The sequence below is a fragment of the Centruroides vittatus genome, unplaced genomic scaffold (assembly GCF_030686945.1).
Source record: "Centruroides vittatus isolate TY-2023 unplaced genomic scaffold, ASM3068694v2 contig_738, whole genome shotgun sequence".
NCBI classification, from domain to species: Eukaryota; Metazoa; Arthropoda; class Arachnida; order Scorpiones; family Buthidae; genus Centruroides; species Centruroides vittatus.
Window position 1 is genome coordinate 2,393,014 of NW_027122474.1, and position 19,712 is coordinate 2,412,725.

The following is a 19,712-nucleotide window of genomic DNA, read 5'->3' on the forward strand; positions in this document are numbered from 1 at the left end:
CTCAAATACTTCGTAGTTTAATATGAAATATTTGAAAAGCATTATTTTACCTTTCGAAGCGATTTGTAAATGACCACGTCCCCAAAAAGCCTGGACCTCCGTACACTCTACACCGACCTATTACACTATAGTCACTGCAGATACGTTGCTGCTTTTCACAGGTATGAAACGTGACTTCTAATGCTCTTGTTTCCTGTTAATTATGTGTATGCATGAGTAATGACGTCTAATTTCCACACGCCTGTCGCTTTATCGAATTGTTGAAAACAATTTAGGAACACTTCCTAACAATATGAACAGTATTTTTTATATTATTCGGTATTGCTGTCTCGCTATCCCTTCTTGTTTGCTTATTTCCTCGTGCTATTCTGTCATTATTTCGTTTAATTTTTTAAATACTGTATTATATAATCTTATTAAAATTTTAATTTTATTTACAAAATAATTATCAGGTTTTTGACAATTGATTAATGAAATATATTTATTTATTTTGACCTACTTTTTTTTTGTTTAATTTCCGTATTGAGAAAGGTGATGCCTCGGGTATGAATTTGCAAGTGAAACTGGTCCCTATTTACGTGTTACTGACGTAAAGAGAACCGGGAAACTGCTTTGCCAGCCCATTGGTTAGGAGCGAACCCACGATCAGTGTTTGCTGTTTTTATCCACTCGATTACTGTGTGCTAAATTCGAAAAGGTAAAATAGAACAGTACTATAATGCTTCGCCATTGTTATTGGCGGAGTAGTAATCATTTTCATTAAGAAGTAAAAACGTATTTTATTTAATGGAATTTAATTAATATCGTGGTATATGCACATTACGATGAATTTTCTACTCTATTATCCATACACTCGTTATTTTAACATTGAAAAATAATTCTAATTAACAAAATTGCAATGTTAATTAGTGAAATTGAAGCTGTGGTCTATTAATTTTGATTTAATTTTAGTTGATTGTATTTATTAACGACGTTTAAAGATATATGTTTAGAAGATGACTAAAAGTTTAGAAAAACTTTAAAATTATATTAAATATAAAGGCAAAGGTTTCGTATAATTGATTTTAAGATATTTTAAATATATTCCTTTTAACGTATAATTGCAAAATTTTTAAGGAAGAATATAATACAGGAAAGAAAATTCATAATAAGATTTAATTGTTCATAAGTAACTTTTTTATTATTAATTTTAAGACACCTTTTCTGTAGGTGACATTGAACAATGTGAACGTGATTGGAATATCATTAAGAGAGGTATACTCAATTTGCCTTCAGCTATTGTCTGCTAACTGTGTTATATAGCCTATAAATTAATTATTTTTTGTAATTTCAATGTAAAACTTCTTTGTAATCTAAACAATTATGGTAGACGGTCTCACAGCAATTCTCGGTTAGAATTATGATTTTATTTTCAAATTCAACTACAAATGCATTTCGGGTTGGTATAATATATTCCAATATATTCCAATCCAATATATTCCAATAAGCGTAATAACAATAGTATAGATTTTCATAAAAGGGCTGGTGTAGTGTATAAATCAGAACCTAATTGTCAGAACCCATATAGGTGAAACAAGACGTGTATTGGAGATTAGGGTAAATGAACACGAAGCGGCCATTCCAATGAAATACAATAATTCCCCGTGGTATAACCACACAAAAAATAATAACTGTAGAATCAATCGCAATAACATAAAAATTTTACATTATGAAAAAGACATTTATAAAAGAAAATTTAAGGAACATTTAGAATTAAAAAAAGCAACAAAAAATAATTTAGTAAACATTTCTGAAGGTATGCAAATTGACTACCATTGGTATAAATTAGTAGCGGGCGCTACATCGAGTTGAATATTGTGATTGGTTAAAACACGGTACGGTGTTTGCCTGTTTTTTTTAAGGAAAAGTGGATCCTAATTACTCTATATCTCTACTTGTAGATGTATTTTAATAGTACGAAAGTAATGTGAGTTTTAATACATCTCTATTGATCTCTGCAAATGATTGTCAATTTTATTTTTTAGCATTAGTGTAACCTTGTTATATTAAAACACTTATATAGCTTTTTGAGCATATACAATATACCTACTCATGATTTTTTTTTAAATTATTCTTGTGTAATGTAAGTTTTTTTATTGTTGTCTTAAAGATATTATTTTCAAATTTTTTATATTTCCTAATGTATATAATTACCATCTTTACAATTTACATTATTTCGATGTAAGTCAGGGATAAGGACGAGGTGTTTTTTTTTTTTTTTTTTTTTTTTTAATTTATATACTTGAAAATAGTAAGTGATTGTTGTAATAATTCTGATGGTATTTTTGTTGTCATATTCTAATTTTTGTTTTTTATTGTTTTTTTAAAACAGCACTGAGGAGGCGTTGGAATATATTATACCAACCCGAAATGCATTTGTAGTTCAATTTGAAAATAAAATCATAATTCTAACCGAGAATTGCTGTGAGACAGTCTACCACTACGGTAGACGGTCTCGCATAATTGTTTAGATTACAAAGACGTCTTACATTGAAATCTAACATACAGCAATCCAATTATGTTGTGTATTTTTTGTAAAAATATTTTTTATTGTTTTCCTTAACAATACGAACATCTGTATTTTTTCTTGGAAAATATCTGATTATTTAATAAATTATTTTAAATATGGCCGTTAGCTTAAATAGAACTTCACAGTAAATTGTATCAGAAAGAAAACCTTAAAATAAATTTTTTATTTAATATAAATTTCGATTTTATATCTGTGGCTACTTCCTGTTAAAGGGTTGGAATAATTATTCTGCTATGATCTCGGTTCTTCACTTATCTCGGATTCGTCCGGTTCGGTTCCAGGTATTTGTTTTCTGTCATATTATTTTGAGATTATAGAATTGATGGATTAAGACACGCAACATAAGGGCAACCTGCCAAAAGGAGATGCATACCGGTTTCGTTCTAAAGATTTTTTCCTACTGCACAAATATCAGTTTTGTTTTGCGTTAATAAGCTGTTCTAAAAGTCATAAATGGAAAATAAGGATAATAATACAAATCTTATATGTGTATAATTATTTATTGATTTCAATCACCGTTCAATCTTAATCGTTAGACACGTGTAGCACGCACTGTGCGCCAGCATATGATATAATTTACAATACGATAAGTGCACTGTGGTTGTAGATTATAGCTTTAAAGGATAATATTGATGTCGCGGCTGCAAAAAATATCTATTGTATATGTTTTATATAAAACCTACCTATATTCCTTCCGTAGCATTTTTTTTTTTTTTTTTTTTTTTTTCGTGGGCCGAATAAAATATACAGTAAAACCTGTGTAAACCGCAGTCGCAGGTACCAAATAATTTTCCGTTTTGAACAGGTTTTCCTTTTAATAGAGAAAATCGGTCCGTACCGAAGGATTTTCCCGTTCAGGCCGGTATTCTTTTAATTCGGATTTGTTTTAGATAGGTTTTACCGCACACTGTGTAATTTAGGTAAATATTTTAACTTTAATATAAGCAGAAGAAAGAAATACTTATAAAACCCGGAATGGGACAATTAATTACTGAACAAATATGGGATATCCACTACACATTTTGTGTCTATTAAAAAAATACTTTTATATCTTTTCACCCCGAACTTAGTTTGCGGTTGGGAAAAAATCAACTTCCTAAAAATACTCTATTAAAATACACATACTGAAAAAAGTTAGAACTCGATTGGTTTATTCCATCAAAATTCTTAAAAACCATTTAAAAAAAAAAAAAACACTTTAAAATTGAATATTGGGTTGACTTCTGGAAAAATTTTCGAAACAAATACATTTATTCTTATGATAAACTAAAAATTTGTACGAGTAAAAAGTATTTCATAACATGAAAGTTTTTTGAGATGTGGCACCATCCCCTTAATATCCTCCGAGCTAATGGTCCGATTTTTCTGAAAATTTCTACAAACATTTTCCCTTAATACATAAACCACTCCTTAAAATTTCAGAAATTTTCGAGGAAAAAAACGGGAGTTATTAATCTTGAAATTGGGGAAAGGGGAAATCTTGTGTCTGCACACGCGTGCACACAAACTTACTAACATCCATACACACAAAATAAACCCCCAACTTTTTTGCACTTTTTGACGTTTTAAAAATCCCCAAATCGAAAAATGTAAAAAATCTTAGGGGGGGTCATGTTTTGACCTATCGCCATACTTTCCCTGTGTAATTATATAACAGTAAGGAAAGTAAAAAAATAAAAAGATTTTAAATTAAATTATCTTGAATAGAATTTTAAATATACTTCCATTATTACAATTATTACAAGGTACAATTGATTTACTTTTGCCTAATTTAAATAAAAGCGAAATTTCTTATAGCAGTGTAAATGCACCCTTATCAATTAAAGCGATAATTAACTTATGGAGATGTTAGGATGAAGATCATTAATTTCTTGTATTATGAGTGATATTTTGCTCTTCAAATACGTTTTTAAACAGTAGTTCGGATTTAACTTATTCGGTAAGGTAAGTGGGATGTAACTTGTTTTGATTGGGTAACAATGGATTTAGCTGACTTTCAAGTAATAACCACTTTTTCACATTTTTTTAGTATAGTAAAATTACAATAAAAAATACACTATTTTTAGAAAAGTCAAAATAACAATTGCTGTCAGGCAAAAGCTAACATATTTTATCCAAAACAAGAATAAAATAAAATGAAATATGCACAGAGAAAAAAATATTCGTCTCGAAATTGAATGGTAAAAGAATGGGTTATTGTGACACCGTCACAATGCCGGGCTGCAAATTTTTAGGCACAATGCTCTTAGTCTTAATAGTGTCTTGCCCCTGTACATCATACTTTTCCTGTAAACAAGAGAGACATGCCGGCTATCTATCTAATTTTGAATTGAAATAACGTGATTCCCTTTCTAAGCCGGAGGTTGGTATAAAGTTATTCGGGACAGACTTTCCTGCTGCTTACCATATCTGTTCTCGATTTTCATGTATCTGATTTCTTCCTTGAGTTTAATAAAAGACAGACAAGAAGGGAATTTATAGGTCTAGAATTTTTTCAAATTGCACCCCAAAAATACAGGCTCTGTTAATTGATCAATAGATTAAGGAATAATGTTAAATGTGTTCAATTTATGTATTTCTTTCAAACCGCCTTCTCGTATACTAGAACTGTCATCTTCTTCGATGCATCTCTGGAGACTATACAGATATTATTACAAAGTGAAAAATTTATTAATTTAGTTTTTTTGAAATGAGTACATTCGTGATAAGAACAGTAATATAAAAATCTTTAATTGATTTAATATGTTTTGACAGTAGTGCTTAAGTAAGCAAAACCATTAAGCAGTTATCTTGCATTGTTATTGATTTAAACAATGAACAAGATTTGATGACGTTTCTTAAAGTTTCGTTTTTTTACTTTTTGTCAAGGATTTCTCCAAGAGAAACCCTTGTAAAGTAATAATTGTAATTGCACAACGAAAACATTAATAGAAAAATTGATCAACTGCAGTAAAGAGCAGCGGTTGCAAACTATTTTCATTTTCGACCCTTCTATTTTGTGTAAAATTTTGTCGCCACCCCTGAATATAGACAGTAGACGTTTGTTGAAGTGAAATTCTTTCTGGGATTTGCGCTTATGTTTCTGCCTTATTAGAGGTCTGAATAAAACACATAATTTTATAAAACAATGGTTTTATTAATGCATATACATGTTGAAGAGAAGTCTTATACTTTTTTAATTGTCAAATAAATTTCTTTGAATTTGGCGACCCCGAAAAATTTTCTCCTTATATAGCCCCAAAGAGGTCGCGACCCATGGTTTGCGCATCACTGGTATAGTGTAACTACTGTTAAACATTGATAAAGAATGGTTAAATTGATCTTTGTATTCATATCTATATTAAGGCTTTTTACCTGATAAGTCTTGATGATTTACTTGACTGAACGTTTTTTTTAATTTCATGTTATCACCTAAATATAGATTTATACAAGTATCTGATCACAAAAATCATTATGTAATTCATACATGTAGTCCATATAGTCTATGTACTCTGTTATGTAGTTTATTACATCTATTCATAACGTCATAAACACTTTATATAGTGTTAACACACTGCACCATATAAACTCTGAAAGATAACAAAAACGTCTAATAAATTTCGTTATTTAACTCTATTATATTATTTGTACTGTAGTGTTATAAGTATACGAAACTTTAGATATTTCTATTCTACGTCATCAATAGTAATAATCATTTGCTTTCACAATGTAACAGCAGAAAACCGAGTATGGCTTTAATTAAAATATTTGTAATAATATTTTAATTAAATGAGACAATATTTCTAGACAATCGCGTAATAATTTATGAAAAATATTTCATAAGATAACATAAACAAGTGTACTTTGTTATTAGAGATAAGTTAATGCAATCTACAAAACTATAAATTTGTCCTTTATCACTGATGAATACTCCTTCCAGTTAAATACGTGAAAGGTATGACTGTATTGTTATGAGGAAAAGCATGAGGAAAAGGAGGAAAACATTAATAATTTCAGGTGGGGAGTGCATTGCATTCTCGCATTGTGACAATTCACAATAATTTTTGCTCGTTCATTTTAAAACTAAATTCTTTTAAAGAAATTGCTGGGGGGGGGGTTGTCTCCTTTGGCTTCAATTTCTATGCATAATCGGTCTATATGAAATATTATCAATTAGAATAGTTGAAACTAAATTAAATACGCAGTTAAAAATTCAGAAACGAGTTGCTTAACTTTTCCAGCAAAAACATTTAAAACTGAGTTTGGAGCCACCTGTTACGATATTTTACTAGAAGCTTTTTATGTTTTTAATTATTATAAAATGACAAAAACCTTAATTTTGAGGGTAGGTATGGGTTTTATAAAATATTGTAAATGCTAATAACGATCTTACTCTCCCTCTATCTCCCCATTCCTTCGACCTTTAACCACCAAAATTTAATAGTACCAATCCCCTAATATAAAAATTAGTTAAGTTCATCTGTGTTTGGAACAAGGATGCAGTTATTCCTGTTAAAAATAGATAAAAATACTAACAATAAATAGATTTATACAAGCAAATAGTTTGGAATTATTTTCTCAAAAAATCCTCTTAATTTATATAATATATTTACATGTAGTCTACCGTTTACGTACCGAACACTTGTTACAATACGTAATAAAAGTGACTTTGTAGAATGATATTTTTATTATCGTTCAGAAAAATATTCTAGAATTATATTATTATTATTATTTGTATTTTTAAAATAGAACAAAGATACGTTTTATTGATGTTTTCTAATTCATAAGCTGCTGTTTATGAATTATAGAAATATCATTATTTAGTGTTAGGCTAGTATTAATACAAGAAATTTGTGTGTTAAAGCCGGTAAGTTCAATTATTATTATTTTTTTTTTTACTATTATTTAATGAAGATTTGAATTTTATAGGAGTTATTCAGATATTTATTACAATAAGGGACTTTTTCGGCTACCCTGTATATAAATCATGTTAAATAATAATATTTCTTTTTATTACAACAACTGATCTGTTATATATTTAATAAACTTCATTGCACAAGAATTGAAAATTATTTATTAATATGTAATTTATAACACATATTATTATTATTTTTTTAAGTATTTTGTAGCTGTACCAATTGAAGAAAGGAAATTAAATAGAGGAAGAAATAAGATCTGTGATAATATCTATTTACTCTTTAATTACTTCCTTTTATATTTTTAATTGCGGATGTTTATGTATATTTTTAAGGAATTTCTGATTCAGTGAGGTTTGAAAATTCAATTGTATTAATGAATTGAAGTAAATAATGACCTTTTGTTCAGTATTCACTTAAGTCATTGCTTAAATACACACAAGTATGAAGTGGTATAATAATCCTTTCTAACATTTCAAAATTTTCCTGATCCTTCAAGCATTCGACATATTCATAACGTACAGTACGTCCTACCATAAGTGACGAGATAACACTTCAGAAAATGTCGGCTGCTTCTACATTTACTGTGTTTATTATTAAATAACGTAATTAATCGCTTATCTTGTAATCGCTAATTTCTTCCTAACAGTTGTTGAATATCTCAGAAGATATTTCTCAAACGTATTTTAATGACGTAGATTAAATTCTCTACTCCGATTGGACGAATTACACTATATCACTTCCATATTATACACTTCCTTTCTCAATTTTTCCATACAAATAAATAGGGTAAGCTAACCCAAGCTCTCCAAATATCGTGTTTGCTTTAGTTTAGCTTCTACAGTAAATTTATCTGGTTTGAATTTTCTGCATTTTCAGAAAATGAACAAAGTATACTTGGTGGCCATCTTGGTTCTCTCGGTGATTCTGGTGGCAAATGGTAAGAGAGATTTTTCATTTTTCTTTCTTTATTCATCTGACAATTAGCGTGGTAATTAATGTTGTCGTGTTAGAATCTTCACCCATCTGCTAAATACTGCTAGAGCGAAAGTCATTATCGCCTAGGGTTTCGATCTCTTAGGAATCTTGCAAATTTGGTAGTATATTTTAGTCTGTTAAGAATTACTGTAATTGATGAAAGCAGAAGAGTTTTTGTAGATTAATTTCTGTACACCTATTGAATTTACGATTCATTGTAAAGCTATTTTATAGTAAATAATTTTTTAAATTTCTTAATCCCATGTTTTCAATTTACGAAAATGCTTTCGCTAATTCAATGATCAAAAAATTGAATTGAAACCTTATCTTTATCTGGTTGGTTGCATGGCCTACGTAATATCTTACTCATTGTGACTGTCTGTTTCTATATTTAAAATGTCCATATTATTATAGACCTAAGTAAATCTATCCTCTTTTCTTTTATAGCACTTTTAATGGGCCTCAAAAATAAATTTTGCTTAGAGCCTCCGCTGTGGACTTTTGTTGCAAACATCTTAATTAAATTCAATATACTATATCATCCGCACTTTAGTCATTTTTAGTGTAGGTTAATGCAATGTAACAAGATCAAAAATTTCTTGGGATTCTCTGATCGAATTCGAACCCGGGTCCACTTTGACACCTTATACGCCTCCTTCATCCGGCCAACATTATAATTTCGTAATTAAAGTCCAAATTTAAATCAGTTTAAGAGATGCTTATGTGTTTTATTGGTAAAAATTTATCAACAATATATAGATTTAAACTAATGTAAATTTACTATTTATTTATTTCTTTTTTCAAAAAATGTTTGTTTTTTTTTTAAAGTATCTCCAGTAGAAGGAATACCTACAGGAGGGTGTCCAGTTTCGGATGCTTTATGTACGAAATACTGCAAGAATAATAAATATGGCAAAACCGGAAAATGCTCTGGACCAAATAAAACAACTTGTAAATGTTCGGTTTAATACCGATTTGAGACCAAATGAATAAAATGTTATAAATGCAATTTTAAGTCAATTTTTCTTTCTTTGAAAAAAAAAAATAGTAAATTTTCTTTATAATTAGGACACGTGATTAACTAAATTTAAAAATATTTGAATATAGTAAATACGTCAGACAACATTCATTGGACTGGTGTGATGTAGCAGCTGGTCAGCGAATCCAGAAGAACAAAACAAACAACTTTAACACAATACATTCAAAATTAATCGTAATTGTCAAGAATAAATGTCGAAATAAACATTTTTTATACATACAATAGGCGTACGAGTATATGTTAGTCTTATTTCAAAATTCTCACTCTCTCTTATCTGGATCACACTCGCCCACATTAGTACGGATATAGGAGAGTCTATTGTATTTATTTGCAACGAAAGGAATTTAACTTTGCTTGAAAAGTAATAAAAACAATCATTCCTGATGATAATATAATCAAGGATCTAAAAAAGTAAAAACAAAAATATATAAATAAACGTTTTCGCAATGGTCAGGTCAAGAAACAATTAAGAAATGGTAAACGAACACATGTACACATTATATATATATGTATAATTTGCATATATATATATATATATATATATAATTGCAAGTCAGCGAGGACAGCAGACTATAAAAATGGAAGAAGCACAAACTATAAAAAAGGGCATCATATATGTCCAAGGGTATATAGAAGAATGTAAATCATTAAAAGTAGTGTAATAACGAATATTTTCTTATATTAATTAATTATTGTATAGCAGAAACTTTACGAGGGAATTTTAGTAGTTTCAATTTTACTATTATAAATCAACAATATCATTTAAACAGAGATTCCGTAGCAGAATTGAATTATTAAATATATGACTTCCCACTTCGTCCATCTGGCTGTCTTTTCTTAACCTCGAGAATGGTGTTATATAAAATGAATTCGGATCAGATATGGAAACCTTAGACGTAGGGTGCCTCGATTGATTATATAAGAGTTTCCGATACAAACGGGATGTCGCGTTATTTCAATTCAAATCTTTCCCCCGAAAGGAGTAAATTAGATGATCGGCACGACTCTATCGTTAAAGGAAAAGTATGATGTACAGGGGCAAGCCGGTACTAATTTTGGAGTCAATAGAAAGCTTCGTAAATATTTAAGGCATTTCACTGTATTTTAGAAAAATAAGACTATAAAATTCTCTTTAAAATTTAATTTGGAAATCTTCATATGATCATTTTTTATTGCTTTAAGAATTGACTCTTGTTACTGTCTTACAATACAATGGAAGTGATACTGAAAGTAATATGGAGACTAAACAATTATAATCTATTTTTCTATAAAGTGTTATAATTCTGTTTCAACTGACTGTACATAATTTGTTATTCAATGTTACTTTATCATCTTATTTATAGTGATGAATTTCTTTAGCTGAAAAGAAAATCATCAAATTTGTGTTTAAAATCTTAACAAACTTGCTAAACTTGTTGGAATTTTTCTATGTAATATTACCAGAAATGAGCAGTCAAATCAATAGGAGAGGGGTGTTTTCATAGAAAATGCAAACTTAAGATATTGTATAATGGAAAACATTTAATTGCTGTAGGGTTTGGAATCGCTAGGCGAGCTATTTCCGCCCTGGTTTATTATAACGAACTTTCATAACGGAAAAGCCGTTAGGATCGGCCGTTGGAAACGACCGTTAGAAGATCCGTTGTTTCAAATCGACGACAGACGGACGATTGGCCGGCGAGAAATGACCGTTGGCGGCCGTTGTGGCAGAATTCAAATTTGATTGGCGGACGATTTGAACGTTGGGACTATTTAAGCCGTAGTTTCGGCGGGAACGTGAGTTCATATCGTAAGGTCGTATCGGGATCGGCTGAGATCGTCGTTATCGAAGTGCTAACTAACTCTCTCGTCGGACGTTACGGAAATCTGGATAAAGTAGTCCCCAGGGTTTAGTACGAACTTGTTCCTGACCCGGAGGTGGTGTTAATTACAAGTCTGTTTGTGGAGGTCGTAAGGAGTTTCTTTCGACGAATTTGTACGGGAATAGTCGGTTGTCGTTGGATTAGTGTTTGTGCATATTTAATTGTGACTACTTTGTATTATTTTGTACATTTACTGTAAATATAAATTTTGTGTTTCGTCAAACCGACTGAGTGGTTATTTCGAACATTACTATTGCTAATAAAATGTTTTTAAGTTTCTATCCTGATCTATTCTTATATGGATTTAGTTTAAATTCTCAAGAATAAATTAAATATTTTTATATTTAAATGTTTAAAACAACTATAATGAAAATAACAACAAAATTCAGTTTAATTTTTTTTTATTTGGCAACACTAGATCACATCATCTGGTTACAGCTGTTTGTCACAGGATCAAGTACATTAATTCAAAGATTGCAACATAAATACCAATAATAATAATTGAGTGCTAGTAAAATACATTGTATAATTTTTAACAAAAAAAATATTTATGGTAGACAGTTATGGAACCATAAAGATTCAAATAAAAATAAAAGATCTCTAAAGTGGCATTGTCTTATAAAATAATCTTCAAAGAAAAACACAGAATTAAGATTGGTTATCATTTCGACATGACTTCAAGCGGGTTCTGTTATAGAAAACTTTGCGGAGAACATTTCCAATGTTAACCTTTTGATAAGAATTGTGTTAATTATCCCATTTACAAGATTAATTTATATATTAATTTGTAAATGATTTACTGTGACAGGCTATCTAGTGCCACATATAACTACATAAAATTATGTACAGTACAGTCATACTTGAAATGACAGCAATTTTAAATATGAAACAATATGGATGTTCTAGGTTTCCATAATATTTAACTACTTGAAAAGACACTTATTTTGTCATTAGAAATTTCCAATTTACAACATTGTGACCTTCGATGATTACTGGAGAATCTACACACAATCGTCTTGACTGTCTTTCGGATGTGCAGATTCTCCCGCGAATGTTTCTAGACACCGCTTGAATCTGAACAGAAATGAAACCATCAGAGCAATTCCTGTAGTGTTCTTTGAAGACCATTTCTCATCTTATATCTGGCAAGTAAATCTCACTCATTTATTTTACAAGCACACCTTTCTATTAATCAATAATGAAAGTTTTCGTAACATGCAACTTGATATGTAAAATCCACAGGTTAGAAATCATTGCATACTATAAAAGCAACTGAAGAAAACAACATCGGTTACCTCTATTATGGATGAAGATGTTTTACGTACGATACTTCCGGTATGCATTTCGAAACAGCCATCGATACATCTGTGAACCCACTAAGAAATGTCTGAAAGTGACAACTATTAAGTAGCCTACAATTCACAAGTCGAGGTCAAAATTTACTTCAAAAAATGGCACATTAAAAAGTAGGCACTACAAAAAGCCTGTACAGAACACTTACATTGTGACTTTGATGTCATGCACTGCACTGTTAAGCTAATTATATACAGCAAAGAGACCTTAAAACTAATAGTACTCAATACATGACAAGAATTTACCATTAGCATGTGACTGACCTATATGTAATCATAAATTACAATAAATTTAAATTTCAAATTTTGGTTCCAATCATTATCATTTACTTTTATATCATTCGTCTACAAAAAATCTTAATGCAAATACCATAGTAAAGTAAGCTTTTTTTTTTTTGTTATCACACTTATGTTATACATTCTCCCAAATCTAAATTAGAATAAATGGTAAAAGTCTAATCATAGCAACATTATATTTACAGATAAAGTTTTTTCCAATAAAATAAAATGCAACATAAAAGTATTTAAAAACTAGGTAATGGGAATGTTCACTTTTGATCACATAGTATATTATCGAAAGCTAGAGAAAAAAGAAACTTAGATGAAAAATATATTTATATTTTTCCCCCTTTTATAATATATTTTAATATCTAAAACAGAATTAAAAGCCTAAGTGGAGATAAAAAAACATTTCAGAATTCTCTCCCCTATATGCTTAAAATTCTGAGAAACTGCAGAGGGTGGAAAAATCAAAATTTAAGATGTTTGTTTATATATTTATATATATATATATATATTTATATATAAGTAAAGATTGTAAATGGAACTTTTTAAAGAATTTTAGTGTATATTTTTATTCAAGTGATTACTAGATTTACTCTAGCAAATTACAGTACAAAAAACATCACTCTTATGGCAACGTGTGAATTCCATATCACTCTTAGTTCTTTAGTTTAAAGCCAACTGTTGCTAGTATTATGGTGTAATGAATGAAGGCTCTCTCCAGAAACACTAAACACCTTGAGGTCTAGAGCAAGGTATTGGAGAAGTCTGATGAGTTTAAATACATCCACTTACTTCAGTTATTCTGTGTTTCAAAATACTTATAAGTTGGATTTTCGTAGCCGTTAACTTGCATGTTTGCCACGTGACGTTCCTCTGGCGTGGCGGCTTGATCCACTTCTACGAAACCTTGGCCGTGGGGAGAGCGCTGGGCGTGACGGCGCAGTAGAATTATACCCACGATCATGGCCGTGAGCAGAGCTATTCCCGCAAATGCTAGTGTGATGTAAATGCTTCCATTCCATCTAAATTTCTCGACACTTTCTTTTCGAACAGAATATGCCTGAAATATAAATTATAATTTGTAATATATTCTAGTTGCTATATTCTCTTAATGGCATCGATTTATTTGCCTTATTCATCAATCTCATTGAAACAAAGTTCAGCAATAAAACTTTTTTAAAACAAATTGACAGGAGAGATTAAAATCCAGTATCAAGTAACGAAATTACTTTATACTTATCGGATCTTGGTCATTTAAATTAAACATATGATACTTTAAAGGAATATACAGTACTATAGCATTTATATAATTTTGTGTTGATTGTCTTTTTATTGACATAATTTTTTGAGATGCAAAAAATATGAACAATCGGTTTCGTATAAGTTAGCATAATCACATTGGCCATAGACAATTTATGTGAGATTATATAAACTTCGAACTTCATAAAAAAAGGGGGGGGTAAACTATTAACATTTCTAACGAATGTATAGATTACATTAAAAGAATACATTTAATTTTTAAAAATTAAAGAATGAATTTAAACTTAATTCAAGTTTTTATTCCAAGAAAGGCAAATACTTTATAGGAAATAAGGAATCGATGAAATAAACATTGAGAAGACACCAGATTACTTTTAGCTAACAGCGCTCCATACCAAGACAAACAAATCAAATGAACAGCCTTGTTGCTGCTTCTCTCATGACACAAACAAGAAAGGTAAACACAAACAAGTGGTGTTATAAACATGTTGACAAAATCAAAGGAAAATAAAACACTACAAAGAACATCCGAGCAACTGTATCAATTTATAAAACAGTTTTGTCAAATTAAAAAAAAAAAAAACAGGATAATTACATTGTATCAAAAGTTGTCTCTTAAAAATAAATAAATATGAATAACTATTAAAGTTATTTTGAAATATCCATTCACAAAGTCTATCAATCAAATCTCAAAACATTTCATGTTCTTAAGTATGGAAAAATCAGCTAAAAAAAGAACAAATATATTTTATTCACTTACACCTTCATTGTGATGAGCAGTTTGACTCTGAATATGGGCAACTTTTGGTATAGGAATTTCTTCCTGATCAAGAGTATTATCCTCAATATCAGGAGTATTTTCTAGCTTCTTCTCCAATGGAGAAAAGGTGGTCTTATCCTGTATTTCTTCATCTTCCATGGTTTCTGGATCGAAAGGTTGAGGAAGTTTTCCATGCATGTTAACTTCCACACGTTTCTTCTCCTGTCTAAGTTCTTTTAGCTCTTGTCGCCTTTCTTCTTCTAACTGGCGTTGGCGTTCACGCTCTAAATTGTATACAAACTTCAGTTATTTAAAGTTAAATTGCATTTATTCTCTAAAGAAACAGAAAACTTTTGCAAATCATGTAAATAAACTAGTAATAGTCATGTCTTATATTAGTGAATTTATCAAATTTTCAAGTTTATTTGTGAACTTGATATCTACTTTAGGTCAAGAAAATTAAAAAAAAGTTGGGGTTACAATTTGCAACGATGTAAAAATAATATATCAGGCAAATAAATATAGGTTCTTTCCTTGATTTTCTTTACTTTATAATAAAATTGAATATTATAAACATAATAATAATGCTCAAGTTTAATTAATAATAACAAGTTTCAGAAGTTCAATTTTTCAAGATTAGGTTTTTTCCTTCTTTTTTAACTTCATATAAACAGAATCAAATAACTTCCAAAAATTGCATTCACATTTAACTTGTCAATTATAAAATGATAAATTAACACAAATAAAACAGTCATTCAAATTAATGTTTTAGAGACCAAATCTTTTCATATAAAATGTCTAATATGGTGTAAAAGATTAGAAATAAAGTATTTTACTTTTTAATAAAGATTTAAACCACTTGTTAATTCCATACTGAATAAATACATAAGAAATAATTATATTAAAATATATTTCCATTTACAATAAACATTTATTTCATTACAATATGTAAATCCAGTTTTTAATTGACTGATTTTTCAGTTTAAGTCAACAGCACATTATAGATGCTTGGCCAAATTTGCCAATTATAGGTTGTGATCAGTTACAGTCCCCTTGCAATTTATTGTAATCAGTATGGATAAGTTATGGAGAACAAATCATATCCAGATAACCCATGAAAATCTGAATTAGAATTAAAATGTGTACCTGTAGACTAAAACCTAGTCACCTGGCCATTTTTTGGTTACTATTCATTACTATTACAATTATTCTAATGCAAAAGGAAAAAAATAATACAAAACTTTACTTATTGTCTTTAGGCCACATATCTCCCAGAAAGAATCTGCGTAAGACATTGAACTGCACCAATAGTTAACCAAATATTTATTGTGGTGCAGAAGAAAATTATAGCGAAGTTTTAAACCAGTAAACGAATAAATAATTCCTTAAAATTAGATTTTTAATTTTATTTCAAGAGGAGCTAAGTCAAATTAAAAAAATGACAATTCAAAACACTCCTAGTCACATTAAAAAAAAATATATACATGTTTTGAATGCTTTTTTCAGATTTTATTTTCTAATTACTAAATTCACAAATTTATCAAATTTCTAATTGCCTTTGGCAAGAAAATTCTCCTTTTTTTTTTTTTTTAATTAAAAATTATGCTATTCAGCTTTCAATATCCTAAATGAGAGAATAAAATTTCAATCTTTCATGGTTAATTTAATTCAAAAGCAAATATAAATTGGATGATTAAAATGATTAAAAATTTCTGGTACTTTAAAATCAATGCTAAAAACAATTTATATGCAAACAAATTATTAAAGCCAAACGACCAGTGGATTACATCGGACTACTTTTCCGCCACAAATGCGGAAAAGTGGCCCGACATAATCCGACGGTCGTTTGGCTTTGCAAATTTATCGGGTTTCGTGATGTTTATTATAACAAATAATTAAATTTTTGAAGAATGATGATAAAATAAATATATTGTGTAACTGATTTGGTCCAGAAGAATAGAATTTGGAATATTTATACTTTAAATTGTTATTCATCTCATGAATAATGAATTCAGCAATCTTTTATCATTAAATTGATAAAATATATAGAGGAAAGTCCAACGTAGCATTGTTAAAACTATTAAAACTAGTAAAAATTTTCTTCTTTTGTAATATTAGTTCTATTTCCAATTCTGTTTCATTAAATTAACAATTAATTCAGATACTAATGTTTTTTCCACCTTAAACAATCCATTTTTACTATATTTAAAGTTTTTTTTTGACAATTTCCATCATCCAGTTTAGTTTAATACTAAATCACTGAAACTTTTATTATATTATTGATATAATGAACAAAACATGTTGACAGTAATTATATTAACTATACATCAGAAGTAGTGATAAACACAAAGGTATCAGTATGGAATTAAAAAATAAGTGGGACCAAACTGAAGTAGGATAAATAGAATTACTGATAAACAGATTAGTATTAATATTTTATTTAGAAACACCAACACAGAGTGGAGTCAGTCAGTCAGACTTCCTATGACAAGAGAATTAAATAAATTTGATATTAACCTAAAGTTTAATACTTTTAGAAATCTCTGAAATCTACAAAAATTCGACAAACACCACATTTTCTTTTAAATTCTAATAAATCTTTTGAAAATTTGTAAGGATAATCAAAATATTTACAGACATAGCATCTTATAATTAGATGTAAATTGTTAATATACAGAACCTCTTTGTTTCTCTTCAACCTCCTCTCTGTATTTTTCTAAGATTGCTTCGTCGGCATCTTTAGAAATTGCAGTCTCGGCATCCAGGCCGTGAAGATGGTGCCAAATTGCAACTGAAACCAAAACAAAAAAGTTTTAATCTTGAAGATTAGTGCTATTTAAATAACTAAATTAATATTTTATGTAAGTTTTTATTGCATATCTATCACAAAACGGATTATTTAAGATTAAATTTAAACACTATTTACATTCGAGAATGCTAATCAAAAAACACAAGTATATGGATGCTTATGATGTACTGTACATTATTAAAATTTTCTAATTTCAAATAAATTTAATATTTTCAATCTGCAGGAATATATAATATTTTGGACTAAATCAGTTTATATTTTTAATAAATTTTAATTTGTATACCAACACACGCCTTACCTATTTCAAATATTTAATTAAATAGCTTTTAAAAATGAAAGAATTTTTAACTACATTACTCTAAATAACCATAATACTTTTGTTTAATGTTTTGTCTATTAACAAATTAAAACGCACTCATTCTGTTGTGGATCTTGTCGGCAACGGACGGTGCACGCTCCAACATAGCAATACTCTGATTTCCCATGTGATTAAGATTATCCAGATGCTCTAACATCGCTTCCTTCTCTCTTTCGGCTTGTTTGGGATTCGTATTCAACAAATGACGATAGTGATGTAAGGTATGAGTTCTATCTTTTTCTAATGCTCTTAGAAGTTTCTCCAAGCATTTCTCGATCCTCTTGGTCTAGAAAAAGAGAGAATAGATAATTGTAATTAATATATTGAAATAATCACTTAAACAGAAATTTGTAATACTTCATTCAACAAGTTTTTTAAAAATATATTCATATAACTTGTAATTTTGTACATTACCATCTTATATAAACATTCTAGCATCAACAAATTACTTATTATTTCATTCATAACTGAAGTTATATTTATTTCCTATCTAAATTTTACATCCCGCTCCATTCATCCTGTCATTAGCATTTATAAAATTAAAAAAACGGGTTGATATTTATAAATGAAAATTTCAGCAAATAATAATGAATAAGCAGCTTCACTACTATTTGTTACAGTTCCAATTAACATACTGTACATATTAATAAACAAAAATTATACTGAAAAACCTTAAATTATGATTTATAAAAGGAAAAGAAAATTTTCAGCAATTTCATAAAGAAGATAATTCCATCAAAAGAATTTTAATATTTCATTCTTGTTTAAGGTTCTCTTATTTTGAATTAAATATAATTTTAGTTTACATTAAGATTAATACAAAGGATATTCAATAAAATTTGTCAAAGTTTAGATTTATTACTTGAAATCAACTCCATAATTCTAAATACTTACATTAGGTGGTACTTTATCTAATGCAGCAGTGTAACAATTCATTGCAGCCTTTTTACGCATGTTAATAATTGTCATAACTCGTTGCTGATGCATAGCTGCAAGTCTGCGCTTTTCGGCCGCTCCTTCTTCCTCCAATGCTTCTACAGTTTTTTGGAAATGCTATAAAAATAATTTCAGAAAAATTAAATATTGTTTTTTACTATACAATGAAACAAGTCAGAATCACCCGGAGGCATTTTTATTATATTAATTTCTTTAATTTTGAAAAAAATGCTTAACGAAATCGTCCAAATAATTTTCAAACTCATTACCATTAAGAAAGACTGATCACGACAAGGCTGATCTGGATGTAACCCAAAAATTTAAATCTAGATCATCTTTGTGATTCTTCATAATTTATAAGTTAATGTATTGTTTAAAATAATAAAAACTTCATTATCTAAAATTTCTGATTGCGTTTAGCCTGTACAAACAACAATAAGTAGCACAAAAAGCAAGTCCAAAATTTTTTACTGTTTTAAAGCAAAATTTTAAAGGATTACTGATTGTAGAATTGCTGAACGATCAATAATTAATTACAGCTTGGTTTTACATGGTGTATGAAGAACAAAAACCAAAAATATCTTTTATGTAAAAAATACTTAACAGCAA

At 29.0% G+C, this 19,712-nt stretch overlaps 1 protein-coding gene and 1 long non-coding RNA gene across 2 annotated transcripts in view; one reads left to right on the top strand and one right to left on the bottom strand.

The window, feature by feature from the left end:
- Window positions 1-7,303: 7,303 nt before the first annotated feature.
- Window positions 7,304-9,451, top strand: LOC136980923 (uncharacterized). The gene is made up of 2 exons (XR_010881627.1): window positions 7,304-7,415; window positions 9,271-9,451. It is a non-coding gene; the product is annotated as an uncharacterized lncRNA (long non-coding RNA).
- Window positions 9,452-11,727: 2,276 nt separating this feature from the next.
- Appl (amyloid-beta-like protein) overlaps window positions 11,728-19,712 on the bottom strand; it is a 72,160-nt gene continuing 64,175 nt past the window's right edge. Inside the window, exons 7-11 of the mRNA XM_067277191.1 lie at window positions 19,062-19,220; window positions 18,225-18,453; window positions 17,681-17,791; window positions 15,001-15,284; window positions 11,728-14,040 (exon numbers count right to left, since the gene is read on the bottom strand). Of these exons, the coding sequence (XP_067133292.1) occupies window positions 13,774-14,040; window positions 15,001-15,284; window positions 17,681-17,791; window positions 18,225-18,453; window positions 19,062-19,220 (1,050 nt within the window). The 3' untranslated portion in view covers window positions 11,728-13,773. The remainder of the gene's footprint in view (window positions 14,041-15,000; window positions 15,285-17,680; window positions 17,792-18,224; window positions 18,454-19,061; window positions 19,221-19,712) is intronic.